This window comes from Eucyclogobius newberryi, unplaced genomic scaffold (genome assembly GCF_026437365.1).
Source record: "Eucyclogobius newberryi isolate DKJ021-1_F unplaced genomic scaffold, fEucNew1.0.hap1 SCAF_11, whole genome shotgun sequence".
In the NCBI taxonomy this organism is placed as follows: domain Eukaryota; kingdom Metazoa; phylum Chordata; class Actinopteri; order Gobiiformes; family Gobiidae; genus Eucyclogobius; species Eucyclogobius newberryi.
Window position 1 is genome coordinate 24,717,079 of NW_027315735.1, and position 20,742 is coordinate 24,737,820.

The 20,742-nt window shown below is 40.9% G+C and overlaps 3 protein-coding genes across 5 annotated transcripts; all 3 read left to right on the forward strand.

Annotated features, from left to right (window-relative positions):
- The first annotated feature begins 352 nt into the window (after positions 1–352).
- On the forward strand, positions 353–3,555 carry LOC140345750 (protocadherin alpha-C2-like). Its single transcript, XM_072432278.1, has 2 exons — positions 353–2,912; positions 3,529–3,555. The coding sequence occupies exons 1-2, from the start codon at positions 525–527 to the stop codon at positions 3,553–3,555; spliced, it is 2,415 nt and encodes an 804-aa protein (XP_072288379.1). The 5' UTR covers positions 353–524.
- Positions 3,556–3,674: 119 nt separating this feature from the next.
- LOC140345766 (protocadherin alpha-C2-like) lies at positions 3,675–6,670 on the forward strand. Its single transcript, XM_072432279.1, has 2 exons — positions 3,675–6,037; positions 6,653–6,670. The coding sequence occupies exons 1-2, from the start codon at positions 3,746–3,748 to the stop codon at positions 6,668–6,670; spliced, it is 2,310 nt and encodes a 769-aa protein (XP_072288380.1). The 5' UTR covers positions 3,675–3,745.
- Positions 6,671–7,032: 362 nt separating this feature from the next.
- LOC140354587 (protocadherin alpha-C2-like) lies at positions 7,033–18,783 on the forward strand. Of its 3 annotated transcripts, none has more exons than XM_072439646.1 (3): positions 7,033–9,547; positions 16,916–16,951; positions 17,663–18,776. In XM_072439646.1, exons 1-2 carry the CDS (start codon positions 7,139–7,141, stop codon positions 16,925–16,927), a joined length of 2,421 nt encoding a protein of 806 aa, XP_072295747.1. In that variant the 5' UTR covers positions 7,033–7,138; the 3' UTR covers positions 16,928–16,951; positions 17,663–18,776. The 3 variants fall into 3 exon arrangements, with proteins under 3 accessions (XP_072295747.1, XP_072295748.1, XP_072295746.1); XM_072439647.1 differs by lacking the exon at positions 7,033–9,547 and adding an exon at positions 14,040–16,118 and having other exon boundaries at positions 17,663–18,783; XM_072439645.1 differs by lacking the exon at positions 7,033–9,547 and adding an exon at positions 14,041–16,484.
- Positions 18,784–20,742: the final 1,959 nt, after the last annotated feature.

Here is a 20,742-nt window from a genome sequence, read left to right on the forward strand (position 1 = left end):
TGAGACAAAATCACTTACTTTTATAAACACATAGGTTTCCTCAAGTGACATATTCACATCATACGTAAAAGTGTGCCAGGTATTATCCATCTGTAACTCTCTCTCTGCCGTGAGATCTTTTTATTTAGATTTATTTGAACAAGACGTGGCGACTTCCCACAGATAATGAATGGAACGAAAAGCGAACATCCGCACTTTTCTGCAAACGGAACTATCCGGTCCTAATAGTTTGCACACTTCTCTATGATATTGAGAAGAATTGATCGCAGGTGGCGCTATTTATTAGCGAAACACCAGCGGCCGTGAATTCAAACGTCACAACACGGGGCGGACCGTGGCGTGAGGACAGCTCCTTGGTGCTGGAAAACACTCATACCAATCTAGTGTTTTAAGTTCGTGGATTTTTGCACTCCTCAATTTTGGACTATTTGCATTCAAACGTCAAGGAAGATGTGTGAATAAAAGGAGATGAAGTAAGATTATTCTGATGTCATTAGCGCTCTATAATCCACCACTTTGAAACCATGTTCTGGGCAAGGTACGTGATAGTCTTTACAATGTTTTCTTTCCTGGATCGTGCTTCCACATCTGTGACTCATTACTCCATACCAGAAGAAATGAAAGAAGGCTCTGTTGTTGCTAACCTGGCTAATGACTTGCGTCTGGATTTAAAAACACTGAACGAGCGAAAGATGCGTCTTGACATTATAGCGAACAAGAAGTATCTGGACGTGAACAAAGAGACGGGGGAGCTGTACATTGTGGAGAGAATAGACAGGGAAAACATATGTCCATCAAAGTCTTTAGGGTCCTGTTACTTAAAACTAGAGGTGACGCTGGAAAATCCATTGCGAATATTTAACATAGAGGTTGAAATTATAGACATAAACGACAACGCCCCTCATTTTCGCCGAGACGCTGTTCATTTGGACATATCAGAGGCGACGCCGAAAGGAGAGAGATTTTCTCTGAGTAACGCAGTAGATCCCGATGTTGGCAGTAATACACTCAAAACATACAGACTCAGTGAAAGTGACCATTTTAATATTGAAGTACAAACAGGCCGAGAGGGGTCAAAGTTTGCAGAATTAATTTTAACAAAGACTTTAGACAGAGAGCAGCAGTCTGTCCACAATTTAATTCTGACTGCTGTAGACGGCGGGACACCATCGCGGTCTGGCACCGCGAGCATTATTGTACATGTATTGGACACTAATGATAATGCTCCTATATTTGAAAAAGACAATTACAACATTAATATAATGGAAAATTCCCATTTTGGGAAAATTGTTGTTCATTTAAATGCAAAAGATTTGGACACAGGATCAAATTCAGATTTAACATATTCATACAGTCTTTATACATCAGAAAAGGCCCAAGAAACATTTAATCTTAATCCTAAAACGGGTGAGATTATTGTAAAAGGAGTGTTAAATTATGAAGATTATAAAATCTATGACATGGAGATTATTGCCACTGATAAAGGAGTGAATAGTTTATCAGGACAATGTACAGTCAAAATTATTGTTGAGGACATGAATGACAACCACCCAGAAATATCCATTAAATCTTTCCAGAGCCCTGTCAGTGAGGACATAGAGGTGGACACAGTGATAGCTGTAGTCAGTGTCAGTGACAAAGACTCAGGAGACAATGGAGAAGTAGATCTCCATATTCCTCGTCATATGCCTTTTAAACTGCGACAGTCCTCTGACAACTATTATGAACTGGTGGTGTCTGAGGCTTTAGACCGGGAGAAAGTCCCTGAGTACGACATCACCTTCACTGTCACAGACAGAGGCTCTCCTCCATTATCTGACAATGAGACTATGACTTTAGAGCTGCTGGATGTGAACGACAATGTGCCACAGTTCCCCCAGTCCTTTTACACTATACGTGTCCTGGAGAATAACGCACCAGGAGCCCTGCTCGGCTCACTCACGGCCTTTGACCCTGACCTCCATGAAAACCAGTATCTAGTGTACTTCATCCTGGAGAAGGAGACAGCCAACACCTCCATGTCCATGCTGTTCTCCATCAACCCAGAGAACGGGAACTTGTACGCGCTCAAGACCTTTGACTATGAGATTGAGAAGGAGTTTCTGTTCCACATCGAGGCCAGAGACTCTGGCTCTCCTCCTCTGAGCAGTAATGTGACTGTGCACATCATTGTTGTGGACCAAAACGACAACGCTCCGGTCATTGTGTCCCCGTGGCGTGCACACGGCTCCGTGGTGGATGAGAAGATCCCCAGGTCCACTGATAAAGGCTCGCTGGTGGCTAAAGTGATAGCTCTGGACATAGACTCTGTGCACAACTCTCGCATCAGCTACCAGTTTCTCCAGGTCACTGATGCCACGCTCTTCAGTCTGGACCAGTACAATGGAGAGATCCGCACCATGAGGATGTTCAGCTACAGAGACCCTCGCTACCAGCAGCTGGTGGTGGTTGCCAAGGACAACGGGCAGCCCTCCCTGTCGGCCACAGTGACCATCAAACTGTCCACGGTGGAGACGGCTGTGAAGGCCTACGCTGACATGACCGAGGTGCCTCTGGAGTACGACATCTTCTCAGACCTGAACCTGTATCTGGTCATTGGTCTGGGCTCAGTCTCCTTCCTCCTGCTCATCACCATACTGGTCACCATCGTGCTCAAGTGTCAGAAACCCAAGTCCAGTAAAGTTCCTCCTCCCTCCAGGAACAGTGTGATCAGTGAGAGGAACTCCACCATCGCAGACTCCACTCTGGTGTCCAACGATGCCTACTGGTACAGCATGTTCCTGGCAGAGACCAGGAAAGGAAAGCTGGTGGTGAGACAACCTATGCCCAAAGGCTCCAGATACATAGTGTCCAGTATACCACGGGGAACAGGAGGGACCAACACCAGTGACTCTGCTCCCTCCACTTTACAGGTAGGATTTTCACATAAAAGATGGTTGTCTTGCAATTGGAAAATAATACATTTCCTTGAATAATCCATACATTCGTATGCATTATGAATCCATATACAGTTTTTTTATTATTCAAATTTAATGAAATACACAAATTAATAGATTAAATGAATTAATTAAAATCTATTCAACATTCATGATATAGGCTCCTATTTTAAATATAGCAGCAAGCTTATATCGTCACACACGCTTACTTCAAAATGCGCTTTACTTGTTTGGCAGTGAATCTACCCTTAATCATAATAATAATAATTATTAATACATATAATTATTATTATTATATAATATATTATATATAATTATATATCTATCATTGTCATCATTAGAACAATAATAATATTGAAACTCACTTTTAAGTACACCTTGCAGTAAGTAAACAGTGTTATATTTACTGCATTTGATCAATAACCAAGACGTTGACTTTCCTCACAAGTGTCGCTGTTCACCAGAAAAATAGAACAATTCAAACATTCGTGACGTAAAATCAAAATGGCAGAAACTGACTAATGTCAGTGCTTTCGACCTGGAACGCAGATGAAACGCAGATTTTTCATGAACAGCACATGGTCTCTTATAGTTATTACGCCAGAAATCGCGCCAGTGAAGCATAAAACTACAGCTTTACACCATTTGGATTACAATTTTGAATGAAGATACAAACGTCTTGTTTCAAATCCATAATGACGCAAAGAGTAACAATGCAGTCATGGCAAAGGTACGTGATGGTCGTGGTATTTCTTTCTTCTATTCGTCTCGCCGCTGCTTCAGTGACACATTACACTATTCCGGAGGAGATGAAAGTGGGATCGGTCGTGTCTAACCTCGCCACGGATTTGCGCCTGGACGTGAAAACGCTGACTAAAAGAAAAATGCGCATTGACCTGATCGCCAACAAAAAATATCTGGAAGTAAACAAAGACACGGGCGAGCTATTCGTTGCAGAGAGAATTGACAGAGAAACCCTTTGCCCAAAAATGTTGTCATCTTGTTTCTTAAAACTGGAAGTAATACTTGAAAATCCAGTAAGAATATTTAACATTGAGATTGAGATTTTGGACATTAATGACAATGCCCCGCAGTTTCGACGCGATGTAATACATTTGGACGTATCCGAGTCCACGCCTATAGGGGAGCGATTCTCTCTGAGCAATGCAGTGGATCCAGACGTTGGCATTAATACAGTGACAACGTACTATCTGGGTGAAAGTGAACACTTTACTTTAGAGGTCCAAACAAGCAGAGATGGCTCTAAACTCGCGGATTTAATTCTAGAAAAAGCTTTAGACCGCGAGCGCCAGGCCGTTTACAATTTAATTTTGACCGCTGTGGACGGAGGGACGCCTCCTGGGTCCGGAACAGCAAGCGTTATAGTTCAGGTGTTAGACACAAATGACAACGCTCCAGTTTTTGAAAAAGCAGTATATACTGTTAGGATCCAGGAAAATTCACCCGTAGGCAGCCTTGTTATTAACCTTAATGCAAGTGATTTGGACGAGGGATCAAATTCAGATGTAACATATTCATACAGTCTTTATACATCAGAAAAAGCTCAGGAAACGTTTAATCTGAATGCTAAAACTGGCGAAATTACTGTAAAAGGAGTGTTAAATTACGAAGATTATAAAATCTATGACATGGAGATTATTGCCACTGATAAAGGAGTAAATAGTTTATCAGGACAATGTACAGTAAAGATTATTGTTGAGGACATGAATGACAACCACCCAGAAATATCTATTAAATCTTTCCAGAGCCCTGTCAGTGAGGACATAGAGGTGGACACAGTGATAGCTGTGGTCAGTGTCAGTGACAAAGACTCAGGAGACAATGGAGAAGTAGATCTCCATATTCCTCGTCATATGCCTTTTAAACTGCGACAGTCCTCTGACAACTATTATGAACTGGTGGTGTCTGAGGCTTTAGACCGGGAGAAAGTCCCTGAGTACGACATCACCTTCACTGTCACAGACAGAGGCTCTCCTCCATTATCTGACAATGAGACTATGACTTTAGAGCTGCTGGATGTGAACGACAATGTGCCACAGTTCCCCCAGTCCTTTTACACTATACGTGTCCAGGAGAATAACGCACCAGGAGCCCTGCTCGGCTCACTCACGGCCTTTGACCCTGACCTCCATGAAAACCAGTATCTAGTGTACTTCATCCTGGAGAAGGAGACAGCCAACACCTCCATGTCCATGCTGTTTTCCATCAACCCAGAGAACGGGAACTTGTACGCGCTCAAGACCTTTGACTATGAGATTGAGAAGGAGTTTCTGTTCCACATCGAGGCCAGAGACTCTGGCTCTCCTCCTCTGAGCAGTAATGTGACTGTACACATCATTATTGTGGACCAAAACGACAACGCTCCGGTCATTGTGTCCCCGTGGCGTGCACACGGCTCCGTGGTGGATGAGAAGATCCCCAGGTCCACTGATAAAGGCTCGCTGGTGGCTAAAGTGATAGCTCTGGACATAGACTCTGTGCACAACTCTCGCATCAGCTACCAGTTTCTCCAGGTCACTGATGCCACGCTCTTCAGTCTGGACCAGTACAATGGAGAGATCCGCACCATGAGGATGTTCAGCTACAGAGACCCTCGCTACCAGCAGCTGGTGGTGGTTGCCAAGGACAACGGGCAGCCCTCCCTGTCGGCCACAGTGACCATCAAACTGTCCACGGTGGAGACGGCTGTGAAGGCCTACGCTGACATGACCGAGGTGCCTCTGGAGTACGACATCTTCTCAGACCTGAACCTGTATCTGGTCATTGGTCTGGGCTCAGTCTCCTTCCTCCTGCTCATCACCATACTGGTCACCATCGTGCTGAAGTGTCAGAAACCCAAGTCCAGTAAAGTTCCTCCTCCCTCCAGGAACAGTGTGATCAGTGAGAGAAACTCCACCATCGCAGACTCCACTCTGGTGTCCAACGATGCCTACTGGTACAGCATGTTCCTGGCAGAGACCAGGAAAGGAAAGCTGGTGGTGAGACAGCCTATGCCCAAAGGCTCCAGATACATAGTGTCCAGTATACCACGGGGCACAGGAGGGACCAACACCAGTGACTCTGCTCCCTCCACTTTACAGGTAGGCCTACATACTCCACTCAAGGACTTATTACAAGTTACATATAAGTACATTTTCAAACTTAAATATTTGTAATTATTCAACCTCCTTTTGTATTATTGTTTTTTTAAGAGGGCATGGAGAATTACTGTGTGTGTGTGTTTGGTGTGTGTGTGTGTGTGTGTGTGTTTGATGTGTGTGTGTGTGTGTGTGTGTGTTTGGTGTGTTAGTGTGTGTGTGGTGTGTGTTTGGTGTGTGTGTGTGTGTGTGTTGGTGTATTTGTGTGTGTGTTTGGTGTGTGTGTGTTTGGTGTGTTTGTTTGTGTGTGTGTGTGTGTTTGTGTGTGTGTGTGTGTGTGTGTGTGGTGTGTATTTGGTGTGTGTGTGTGTGTGTGTTTGTGTGTGTTTGGTGTGTGTGGTGTGTGTTGGTGTGTGTGGTTTGTGTTTGGTGTGTGTGTGTGTGTGTGTGTGTGTGTTTGTGTGTGTTTGGTGTGTGTGGTGTGTGTTTGGTGTGTGTGTTTGGTGTGTGTGTGTGTTTGTGTTCTGGCAATTTGTTTATTTTTACAGTGCTGACCATTTGAATCAATTTCTATATTTTGTATGGCCTTATACACGTATAATTTATTCAATGTAACAGAAAAGCGACTGCAAATAGAGTCAGAACACATATGCTGACCTTGTTTGATTGCCCATAAAATTTAAATTCTGAAGCTATTGATTAACCATTTATTTAACATGTTTTTGCCCTAACGTTACACTTCAGTTCAGATTTTTTAGTGCATACCAGTCTGATTAACATGTAAACATAATGAAGACAAGCAACTAAAATGTTAACTAAAATAAATAGATGAATGCAATGTTGTCTACCATGTAGGCCTATCCTCGGATAAAAGGACCTGTATGTGACATGAGGGTATCCGTATTTCCCAAACATACAGCCCTGTCGCTGCGGTCCACAAAAATACACTAAGATGATGTCATTTCTAAATCGCGCTCTCATTGGAGGGCGGTTCGTTACTCGGAACTGGTCTTAGAGCGGTTTCATAGCTCGAAACAGCTTTGTCTGAAGCGTTATTCAGATTCACCACAGGAACGTCCAACAAACGGATAATACAAACTAAACATGGCTCATCAAGATTTGCGTTGTTTTTGTAAATGGTGCGTTTCATGGTTAGCAATTTTTCTAATTTCAGTGGAAATGGTGACCACCATCACACATTATTCAGTCCCAGAAGAAATGGAGGAAGGGGCTGTGGTTGCCAATTTAGCCACGGACTTGGGTTTGGACGTAAAGACTCTCAAAAGAAGACAAATGCGCATTGACGTCGTGGGCAACAAAAAGTATCTTGATATCAACAAAGACACGGGAGATCTGTTTATTTTAGAGAGGATCGACAGGGAGTTGTTGTGTCCCTTGAAAACCACAACGTACTGCTTTCTGAAATTAGACGCTACGATAGAAAATCCAATACGTATGTTTAATATTGAAGTTGAGGTGACGGACATTAACGACAACGCTCCACATTTCCGCCGCGGGACGATGCATTTGGACATTTCGGAGTCAAGTCCCGTTGGGGAAAGGTTTTCATTAAATAACGCAGTAGACCCAGACGTGGGAACAAATTCAGTTAAAGATTATCATCTGAGCTCGAGTGAATATTTTCAAATTGAAATACAAACGGGCAGAGATGGGTCAAAGTTTGCAGATTTGGTATTGAAAAAGGCACTGGACAGAGAGCAGCAGGCTGTTCATAATCTGATTCTCACGGCGGTGGACGGAGGGGTCCCCACGCGCACAGGTACAGCCAGCATTATTGTCCGCGTGCTCGATGTGAACGACAACGCCCCTTCATTTGATGGAGACAAGTACGTTGTTAATGTTTTGGAAAATTCTCCAATTGGCAGTTTAGTTATTAAACTAAACGCTACAGATTTAGATGAAGGCTCCAACTCTGATTTAGTTTACTCCTACAGCCTGTACACATCAGAGAGGACACAGAACACGTTCACGCTGAACACGGACAATGGTGAAATCAGAGTCAAAGAGATGATAAATTATGAAGATTCTAAGATTTATGAAATGGAGGTTATTGCCAGTGACAGAGGGTCTAACCCCTTATCTGGACAATGTAAAGTGACTATACAGGTCACAGACATGAATGACAATCACCCAGAAATTTCAATCAAATCTTTTCAAAGTCCAATTAAAGAAAATGAGCCCATAGACACAGTGATCGCTGTAGTCAGTGTTACTGACAAAGATTCTGGAAACAATGGGATGGTGGATCTCTCTGTTCCAATCAATTTACCTTTTAAACTGCGACAGTCCTCCGATAACTATTATGAACTGGTGGTGTCTGAGCCTTTAGACCGGGAGAAAGTCCCTGAGTACGACATCACCTTCACTGTCACAGACAGAGGCTCTCCTCCATTATCTGACAATGAGACTATGACTTTAGAGCTGCTGGATGTGAACGACAATGTGCCACAGTTCCCCCAGTCCTTTTACACTATACGTGTCCAGGAGAATAACGCACCAGGAGCCCTGCTCGGCTCACTCACGGCCTTTGACCCTGACCTCCATGAAAACCAGTATCTAGTGTACTTCATCCTGGAGAAGGAGACAGCCAACACCTCCATGTCCATGCTGTTCTCCATCAACCCAGAGAACGGGAACTTGTACGCGCTCAAGACCTTTGACTATGAGATTGAGAAGGAGTTTCTGTTCCACATCGAGGCCAGAGACTCTGGCTCTCCTCCTCTGAGCAGTAATGTGACTGTGCACATCATTGTTGTGGACCAAAACGACAACGCTCCGGTCATTGTGTCCCCGTGGCGTGCACACGGCTCCGTGGTGGATGAGAAGATCCCCAGGTCCACTGATAAAGGCTCGCTGGTGGCTAAAGTGATAGCTCTGGACATAGACTCTGTGCACAACTCTCGCATCAGCTACCAGTTTCTCCAGGTCACTGATGCCACGCTCTTCAGTCTGGACCAGTACAACGGAGAGATCCGCACCATGAGGATGTTCAGCTACAGAGACCCTCGCTACCAGCAGCTGGTGGTGGTTGCCAAGGACAACGGGCAGCCTTCCCTGTCGGCCACAGTGACCATCAAACTGTCCACGGTGGAGACGGCTGTGAAGGCCTACGCTGACATGACCGAGGTGCCTCTGGAGTACGACATCTTCTCAGACCTGAACCTGTATCTGGTCATTGGTCTGGGCTCAGTCTCCTTCCTCCTGCTCATCACCATACTGGTCACCATCGTGCTCAAGTGTCAGAAACCCAAGTCCAGTAAAGTTCCTCCTCCCTCCAGGAACAGTGTGATCAGTGAGAGGAACTCCACCATCGCAGACTCCACTCTGGTGTCCAACGATGCCTACTGGTACAGCATGTTCCTGGCAGAGACCAGGAAAGGAAAGCTGGTGGTGAGACAGCCTATGCCCAAAGGCTCCAGATACATAGTGTCCAGTATACCACGAGGAACAGGAGGGACCAACACCAGTGACTCTGCTCCCTCCACACTGCAGGTAAAGGCATAAAAATACCTTCATATAATTTTAGCTTCTGAATCTTTAAATCCACAATTACTAATAAACAGATTCCAAAGGAGGAGGTGCAGCAATATATACATAAAAGATGTATATCCAGTTTCTGAGTTTTCTACCTCCATCTGCTAATCACTGTGCTTAAAAAACTGTTACATTTTATATCTCTATATGAATTGTCTGAAATTCTGCTCTTGGGTGATTTACATTTGGACTGGCTCTCTCCTTCCTCAAGTCCTACTGTGCAGAGTTACATTTGAAACATTGAATCTTATTGTCACAAGATAGAATTTTTGCACTTCAGAACAATCAACCCTTCTAGATGTAAGTCGAACAAATGGCCTTGATAAATTCAAAAGCAGTGGTGTTTTTCCTTTGGATGTTAGTGACCACTGCCCAATATTCTGCGTCAGAGATGCAAGAAAAAAAGTGACCACCTTGTAGGATTGTAAAAATAAATTATAAACACTTTGATCAACACCATTTTCCAAATGATTTATATTTCTTTAACTTATCAAAAGTGTGTGCTATTACAGACCTAGAGAAAGTCCTTAGTAAATTCACAATATTGTTAATGCTATTGCAAATATTCACGCTCCTTGTGAAAAAGCAAAGGGTTAAAAATAGACCATATCTGTAATTTAAAAGTAACGTCTCTGAATTATCAAGATCTAAAAACATTTTCTGGTCAAAAGCACAGCATTCAAAATTTCCCATTGAATGGTAGATCTTTAGACAGTTAAGAAACAAATGTGTCATAATAAGTTAATAAGAACTGCCAGATCTATCTGCCGAAACAGTTTTAACCTTTAATCTTATAGGTGGCTGTAGATCCTATTTACCCAGTAATGTTTCAATGATGTGATTATATCAGATAAAGAACACAATTGTGACACATGTAATAGGAAGAATATAGCAATTTGTTAATAGATGACTTGTTTCATACAACATAACTAAGAGTATGGTCATGATCTGTACGACCAAATAGGACAAACATCTGAATTATTCAGATTTTTGCTGTGAAATATTTTGATGGACGTTAACTAAAATTAAATATCTTGGGCCCATCATCACTGCAGACATGGCAGATGATGATGATATTTATAGATATATTGTTGTACGCTCAGGCAAATACCCCTATGCATGAGTTTGGTTCTTGTACTGATAAAGTTAATACAACATTGTTTAATCAAATTTCACAACTTAGTACATGGCTCACCTCTGTACTAACTACAAGAAAGCCCACGTGCAGAGGCTGCAGGTGGTTTACAATGCATTTTTTGGATGCTCCTAACGAGGCCTCGATGGACTAGTGTGACGGGGACTCTTGCGTATTGTGTATTTCCGTTACCAGCAAGTATTAATGTGTTATTAATATGTAGCAGTAGAATTGGCTCTGGTTTGGGCTATGATCAGAAGACTATGGCTCGGCTGCTGGAGCTGGTGTGATAGTTAAGACAGGAATCGTGAATTGATTTTAGTGGTGATGGTACCATAATATTATAGTGAATTAAAATAAGAAAAGTATTTACAACAACAAAAATAACCATAACACCATATATACATAGACGGCAGTATTGATAACTGGTTTGAATGAGGAAAATTCTCTTTGAGCTGGTATTGAGTTCAATGATGAGTTGCAACAAAAGAGTCCAAAGAAAATAAATAAATCCAATCGCGGTGATTCCGGCAGAACCAATCAAATGTCTGATGCAGCAACCCACAAGGGTTTATTAAATTCAATGGAGTATAGTCTATAAGTCATTAGATGACAAAGTGTGGGTGCGAAGATGTAACATTCAGCATTAAAAGAGAGTGGTGGGGGACAGGCTCTGTCAGCCTCCAACAGACCCCAAGGGCGAAGATTGTAGGCTCTCAATGTGTCTCAGCTCACCATCGAATAAGCACCTGACCAAATCCTCAGACAAACACGATGGCAGCAACGCACTCCCCACAGGCCCATAGTTAGCTCTGTTCACAGCTGTCTAAGCCCAGGTTGAATACTGCTCTTACAATTTGATCTGTTGGCCGAATAAGTCAGAAAATGAAATCTTGCTGTTGGCCACAAATATAAAATGGAGTGCAATACGATACTAGTCCAAGATATGGAAACACTGATATAACTGGTATAAACAAAGGTAAATGCCTATGTTTGTACCTGGGATTGTCCATCTGGAATAAAGTTGCAATGAATTAATACATTGATGGAACATTAAAGTTAGTACTTGATCAATATTAATATGAAGTAAAAGTTTTCACTAATCGTAAACAGTAAAATTAGGCTACAGTTGGACCATCAAGGAAATAGTTTTAAAAAGTTTAAATAAACAAATACTCTGCCACTGATGTCAGGTCTCGATACTGTGATGAAAAAATAAATAACTTTATGCATTAGGCTTTGGATTGACATGTGTTGAGATTTAGTGGATTTGAAAATTAAATTGTCGAGAAAGTTGCCTTTTATGTTTTGGAGCTGACCAAACATCATGGATGAGGTGAAACATCTCCAACTTAAAAATCAAGCCCTCACTGAGGCATTTGTTTTACTGCTTATATAACTGCATTTCTGCATGTCAATCTCCTTGACCTTTGAATATATATATTGAGGCATCAATTTGTTTATTGGGATATTAGTATGGTCACAATTGTTTTAATATTCGCTTACATGCAAGCAGAGCTGTGACCAAAGGGTGGGAAGTTATAAATTGATGTAACTGTAGATTTCTTGGGTAATTGTACTTTTTTGAGTCGTAGTTTTGTAAACCTGTGCTTGTAAATATAAGTGAGTATAATTCTAGCTACGTAATTGTAATTAGTTATAAATAATAGAAGTCTCTGCTCTCATTTAAACCCACATAACACTAATGAATCACCTGCGCCGATTGGCCGGAGCTCTGAGAATATGACAATTTCAGTTAAACAACAACATAATTCAGCTTTAAAATGTATATAGTAGCTATATGTTGAGTATTTTATTCAAATATTATTTTTACTTTGACTTAGGTACAATTTTGGTAGTAGTACTTGTATATGTAATTTAGCACATCTTGGGCCATGTAACTGTACTTTTTACTTGAAGTGCATATTTCAGGTTGGTATAATCATTACTTAATTTGATGGGATTGCACTTGTGGGAAATATTGATTATATTTGACACCATTCAAGTGACAACTTGTGAAGAACAGTAAAAAAAATGTTTTTGAAGCTCTGAATCCTAAAATGAATCCCTCTGTTCATGTTGTCCAATGCGCAAAATTCTATTCAAAGTACAGAGGCAATTTATGCACAAGGGACGTAGTTTCCTGACAGTTTAAACATTATTTGAAGAAAATATTTGTCAAAATATAACTTCTGTTACTCAAACAAACCTTGGCCCTTGGTTGCAGCATGGTTGCTTGGTTACGAAATTACTTGTATGAATATCATTTCTGCTGCCCATGTCCAATCACAAAGTAAAATTATTAACTTTAACTCAAAACAGGGAATACAAGACAAGACCTAGAAATCTTTAATTATGTTATGTATGTTTTAGTGAAATTAGTTATCTAACCGGTCATAGGCATTTCCTGTACACATTTTCAGTAACCTACACTCTTTCCACCACTGCCAAATAGGAAGAAGACATAAATGGGACACATTCTACTATTTAAAGATATGAATGTATGAAAGAGTTGTTTGTGTTGTGAGAGTGAATATAGGACAACAAATTGGTCAATGTGGTTAGAGTTTGGTGTCAATTTATTATAATTTTCCGCCATTAGTTTTTCTTATCTTCTGACTAATTACTTCTATCAGTCACTTTGTTTAATCCCGACCAAATTCACATGAACAAAGTAAAATATTATTTACTAATAATAGTATTGCTTTTATAACATCAAAAGTCAAATTTGGATGGAAGTTTACAATTCCTGAAAAGTCTAAAGCACGTTTGTGCAGTGGCAGTGCCCACAGAGGGAGAGAAAAGGAGGCTGCTCACAACACTTAGATAAACGGAGCATCAAATATACTTTGTGAGTGGCAAAAGCTATGTTTGGGTGTTTCTGCTATAAATGGTCATTTTAAGGTTTAAAGGTTTAATTTATCTTTACAGCTCCTGTGGTACCTTTTACGTGTTGACTCAAAGTATCTGCTGCATTTTATTTCTTATCTTCAACAGTTGTCTACCTCATGGTTAAATCCGTTGTACACTTGTTTTTATGTGTGAGGAAGTTTGTCCTCCTGATGAAAAACTAGTTATACATATTATCACAAAACATAATAACTAGGTTTGCTTGTCAGAGAACAGAATAATACTGTTGTTTTTGTGATTGCAGAAACCAAACTTATTTCGGCGCTGCTTTCCATAAAAACATATCGCGATGAGGTCATCCTCTCCTCACGTGGGATTGGTGGACTGAAGGCGGTCATGTCCCGTGCTTTACGCACATACTTACGTGTGCTACACCCCTCGATGATTATTTGCAAAACGAACACGCTTTTCTGCGCCGTAAGAGACTAAAATACGACCACGATGGCGCGTGTTATGGCTGGACGTGCCAGAAGCGCGGGTCATTTGTCATTTATTATCTTCGTTTGTTTCATGACGGACGCGGTCTTTGCTGTTACGCATTACTCTGTTCCAGAAGAAATGGAGGAAGGAGCTGTTGTCGCAAATTTAGCGTCAGATTTGGGCTTAGACGTGAAGACTTTGAATAGAAGAAAAATGCGCATTGACAGCGGAACAAATAAGAAATACATCGACATCAACAAGGAAACTGGAGAGCTGTATATTTTGGAAAGGATTGACAGGGAATTCTTGTGTCCATCAAAAACTACAACTTGTTTCCTTAAATTAGACGCATCAATAGAAAACCCAGTACGAATGTTTAACATTGAGATTGAGATTATGGATATTAATGACAACGCTCCTCAATTTCGTCGCGGGACGATGCATTTGGACGTTTCCGAGTCAAGTCCCATTGGAGAAAGGTTTTCATTGAATAACGCAGTGGACCCAGACGTGGGAACAAATTCAGTTAAAAACTATCACCTAAGTGTAAGTGACTATTTCGCACTTGAGATACAAACGGGCAGAGATGGATCAAAGTTTGCAGATTTGGTATTGAAAAAGGCACTGGACAGAGAGCAGCAGGCTGTTCATAATCTGATTCTCACGGCGGTGGACGGAGGGGTCCCCACGCGCACAGGTACAGCCAGCATTATTGTCCGCGTGCTCGATGTGAACGACAACGCCCCTTCATTTGATGGAGACAAGTACGTTGTTAATGTTTTGGAAAATTCTCCAATTGGCAGTTTAGTTATTAAACTAAACGCTACAGATTTAGATGAAGGCTCCAACTCTGATTTAGTTTACTCCTACAGCCTGTACACATCAGAGAGGACACAGAACACGTTCACGCTGAACACGGACAATGGTGAAATCAGAGTCAAAGAGATGATAAATTATGAAGATTCTAAGATTTATGAAATGGAGGTTATTGCCAGTGACAGAGGGTCTAACCCCTTATCTGGACAATGTAAAGTGACTATACAGGTCACAGACATGAATGACAATCACCCAGAAATTTCAATCAAATCTTTTCAAAGTCCAATTAAAGAAAATGAGCCCATAGACACAGTGATCGCTGTAGTCAGTGTTAATGACAAGGATTCTGGAAACAATGGGATGGTGGATCTCTCTGTTCCAATCAATTTACCTTTTAAACTGCGACAGTCCTCTGATAACTATTATGAACTGGTGGTGTCTGAGGCTTTAGACCGGGAGAAAGTCCCTGAGTACGACATCACCTTCACTGTCACAGACAGAGGCTCTCCTCCATTATCTGACAATGAGACTATGACTTTAGAGCTGCTGGATGTGAACGACAATGTGCCACAGTTCCCCCAGTCCTTTTACACTATACGTGTCCAGGAGAATAACGCACCAGGAGCCCTGCTCGGCTCACTCACGGCCTTTGACCCTGACCTCCATGAAAACCAGTATCTAGTGTACTTCATCCTGGAGAAGGAGACAGCCAACACCTCCATGTCCATGCTGTTCTCCATCAACCCAGAGAACGGGAACTTGTACGCGCTCAAGACCTTTGACTATGAGATTGAGAAGGAGTTTCTGTTCCACATCGAGGCCAGAGACTCTGGCTCTCCTCCTCTGAGCAGTAATGTGACTGTGCACATCATTGTTGTGGACCAAAACGACAACGCTCCGGTCATTGTGTCCCCGTGGCGTGCACACGGCTCCGTGGTGGATGAGAAGATCCCCAGGTCCACTGATAAAGGCTCGCTGGTGGCTAAAGTGATAGCTCTGGACATAGACTCTGTGCACAACTCTCGCATCAGCTACCAGTTTCTCCAGGTCACTGATGCCACGCTCTTCAGTCTGGACCAGTACAATGGAGAGATCCGCACCATGAGGATGTTCAGCTACAGAGACCCTCGCTACCAGCAGCTGGTGGTGGTTGCCAAGGACAACGGGCAGCCCTCCCTGTCGGCCACAGTGACCATCAAACTGTCCACGGTGGAGACGGCTGTGAAGGCCTACGCTGACATGACCGAGGTGCCTCTGGAGTACGACATCTTCTCAGACCTGAACCTGTATCTGGTCATTGGTCTGGGCTCAGTCTCCTTCCTCCTGCTCATCACCATACTGGTCACCATCGTGCTCAAGTGTCAGAAACCCAAGTCCAGTAAAGTTCCTCCTCCCTCCAGGAACAGTGTGATCAGTGAGAGAAACTCCACCATCGCAGACTCCACTCTGGTGTCCAACGATGCCTACTGGTACAGCATGTTCCTGGCAGAGACCAGGAAAGGAAAGCTGGTGGTGAGACAGCCTATGCCCAAAGGCTCCAGATACATAGTGTCCAGTATACCACGAGGAACAGGAGGGACCAACACCAGTGACTCTGCTCCCTCCACTTTACAGGTACATGTGTGACCTAACCTCCTTCCTTGTACTTATATACAGTTATATGCAGCATAAAGGTTATCTATATTTGTTTTGTCACCATGATCCTTTAGTATTAAAAGTGTCATCTAATAAATGGCTTTGTGTCGACTGTATGAATTGCTCATCACTTTCTTTGTATTTGTATTGTTCCTCAGCAATGTATCATAAGAACTCACACGCCGACAATACTACAAATCATTTTCATGCATCAATCTTTTGTAAAAGTTCTGTTTTTGGAAATGCAAATAAACATTCAACAAAGGAAAAGCACAAAATTCAAAACCCCCATGAATCAATGAATACATGACTTTGTACTGATTGTTTGTGTTTCGTTTTTGCCAACTTCATTTCTACTTGCGTTTCCACTGAGCATAATATTAAATTTATTGTTTTCTTTCCCATTACAGTATCCAAAGTGAGGAAGACCCAGTCGACACCTGGAGGTATGGTATTCCCACCCTCTATGTTTTTTTTGAATTGATGTTATTGTTTTTATTTTCAGTTTTGTCCTTTTCCCAATATAATGTCCCCTTTCCCCTTCAGTCTTCTCTTCTTAGTTCAATCAAATTCTCCAAGCACGTTGTTATTATATCCTTTCCCATCCATAAATTGGTTAACCTTTCATCAAAAATGTTAAGCACTTCATTCACAATCAAAATATTATTTAATTTCATACTATTAGACCCCTTCACATTCTCTATCATGCACTATTTACTAAAAATCTACTACTACTACTACTACTACCGATATCAAACAAAGCTCATGCACCCTTTCCTCTGTCCTCCTTGTTTTGGAAATGTATTTGTTTTATTGCACTTAATTTTACACAACAGTTCCCTTCAGATTTGCACCCCACTTTCTAAATCTGATCCAAGAGTATTCATTGACCCATTTCTTTGTGCTGGAAAAGGCAAAGTGGTCCAGTCACCCAGTTACCTAGCAACCGCTCTCTCCTGCTCACACTGCATGTTTTTGTGTGTGTACAGATTCTCTTCACTGCTCAATACATGAAGCTGTCTTACAATTCCTAACCCTCTGCTTTCTGCTTGAAGACCCAGCCCGAGTGACACACATCGGCTGCATGACTTGACTTTTTCTTTTTCTATCTTTCACAATATGTTTCTTAATTTCTTTCCTCTGCTTCTCTTCTCCAGGGGTCCATCAGCAGCACCAGCAGTGTCAAATAAGGCCAAGTCCCCTTCTGGTGATCATCTGACTCATGGACGGCTTTGCTAAGGGAAAAAAACATATACTTTGCCCACAATATGTAGAAATCATGCGAAACATCAAACGTTATTTCTGCCAAAGAGGCATCAATCCTGTTTTTCTTGAGTAAGCACATGCAGTGTCAATCAAACAACTCTACCGTTTATCTATGTGCATGAAATAACTGCATGGCTTCATTGTTTTAAGGTGATCAAATTTTGAAGACTTATGCTGTTTTGAAGAAGCCAAATTAGATGATATGATGTAGAATTGAGACTTTTGCCTTTCGAAAACATGAATCGGAACCTTAAATCTTTAAACTTGAAATGAATTGTGTAAATTAAAGGGTCAAACTTGAATAAAATATGAGAAAGCACAAGTACATATTGAAAGCACCAGTTTGTAACTCTAAAGTATGGAAAGGTTGTGAATTAGCTTTAGTACTCTACACATCTTTTTACATGTTCATAGTATTACAAAAAACACGGGACTTGTTTTATTGTTTAATTTTCCTGGCATGTTATGCAAATATGTTGTATAATGAGTAAATAAGTTAGGCCTTACAGTTAAAACCTACTTACAATAACAATAATGTGTTGTATATCGTTCAATGGTATCTGAACTCCTGTATAGATGTTACAGTTCTGCAGCAATCGTATTGAAAATGCTGAGGTGCTTGAGAATCTTAATATAACTGGTCTAACCATTTTTGTCTTTTTATACATTGTTTGCAAATAATCCTAATTTATCACCAGTAATTGTCCTCCCAAGTGATTGAGCCTTAAAATGTGTAACAATTTAGCCATAACTGATTTTAATTTGTGCTGTTCTATGGTCTGTTGAACAAACTTAACAATTAATATAGTGCCATGTTACACAGGTAAATAATGTTTTATCTAATACATAAAAATTGCCTTTTAAAACGTGTGACATGTGCCATTTAACAAATTATCTTGTTGCTATTACATAGTGACAGTGTTAGAATACATAACCGGACAAAAATTAAATGCTTTTGTACAGTGATACTCCATGGTGTAGCGTACACTTTTTTGTTACATTTTACGTTTACGTATTATTGTGTACCATTGTCAGTGTGTTTTAATAATGATAATAAAAGAAATGTTTGCCTCAGATTGTCAGTTGCATTGCTATATTTATTTAATGTGATAATCATCAAACCAAGTCCAGTTAAGTAGCTACAAAGTCTGTGCTCTTAACCATTAGGTTCACAATAAGACATATTAATAAATACATTTTCCTATTAATCTGTAACTATACATTTGATACAGTAACATTGTCGCTTGCAAAGTTTAAAATGTAAATTTTGCCTATAATGATAGTATTTTAGGTTAATCTCCTAGCTAACTGTATTGGGACTAAGGAAGAAAATAAAAAAGACATTTGAGCTATAAGTACGTGGGAATACATTAATTTTATTAATAATGAACTAAATAGTCTTATCGTATGTTTTGATTATCTATATTGCACACTTTTGTTGCCATGACACATTATACACTCACACTGTTCCTTTAAACACATGACCCAGCAATGCACCAAAGTGGAACAATTGTACTCAGCAGCCACAAGCGGGCACTAGTCGTCCAGCACGCGCCATAAGATAAAAGCACGTGCAATGGGATGAGTTTGTGTCAGTGAGAAAACATTTATTTAGATGCATTATAACTCTTCATCGATAATGCCATGTTACGTATAAAACATAGCTGCAATAGCTGCAAGCTCAGTTGGCGTCGGTCTCTCTTTCTCTCTGGAGCAGGTGCCTCTGTTTCAGCACCAAGGACGTTTCCATGACGACGCGCTGTCTGGAGGAGGGAGGCTGTGAAGATGCGAGTCATTTCACAGTACACCGACCTAAATCTGTTATACTGCAGTAAGAGCGTCCACAATACAAATGAAATCAATCATGGCTTAAAAAAATAAGATATTTATCTTATCTATTTTATCTTAATTTTTATCAATATTTATTTAATAGTGGTTTTAGAGCTATGAACCTGCGGAGGGAGAAGGAGGGGGAAGAGATTGGGGGATGTGCATGTGAAACCAGTCAGCAGTGCGGCAGGGCGTGTTCTTGCGCATGTGTATAGGTGGCCAACACGAGCCAAAGATGGTGGTGTTTTGTTTCTCCCACTACTGCATCACTGATATTGGTCATCCAATTCACACGCAGTTATTACTATGGTGTTAGGCTTTTCATTTGCTGGATTAATGCACAGTAAAAATCAGTTTGGTAAGACAATAACGCCTCGTAATAGGTGATGACGTGTAAAATGGGAAATGTATTGTTACATTCTATAGAGCCCCATTTTGCACATGCGGCTTGTATCCTGTGGAGGTCACTACTCGCTTCAAGACAGAACAGGCTTCATGGGTGTGGTGTGTGGGAGTCACTGGATTTAAAGGGACTGACACTTCTGATATAACAGGCATAATGAACAACTGCAGATCTTTGTTTTTTTCTGTGTAATAGGCTTCCAAAAGAGATACGTGGTTGCAGTAGGCTCTGTGATCAGGCAGCTTCAATTGAATTAGATAACTTGCTATTGGCTATAAAAATTTAATATTTGGAAATGTCTCAAATGAATAACAAAGAGAAAGAATCCTGAATGCTTTCTGTGCTTTTAAATATAGCCCTGGCCATATATAGTCCATAATCTCCTATGTATTTATTTTAGCACAAATGTGTAATTCCAAAAAAGAAAAAAATATGAAGTGTGCTGCTATTCATGTTAGCTCAGGTCACCCTTGAAAAAGAGATTTCAAGCTCAATGTTTTTTTTGACCTGGGGTAAAAAAAAGTAAATATATATATATATATATATATATATATATATATATATATATATATATATATATATATATATATATATATATATATATATATATATATAATAGCGATAGTATACACACATACATTATAAGCGTGATCATTTTAGTGTTATACATTATTCAGGTACGTACAAATGAATGAACTCGGGTGGGTGCGACGTGGCTCTTCATTCATTTCCAATAGA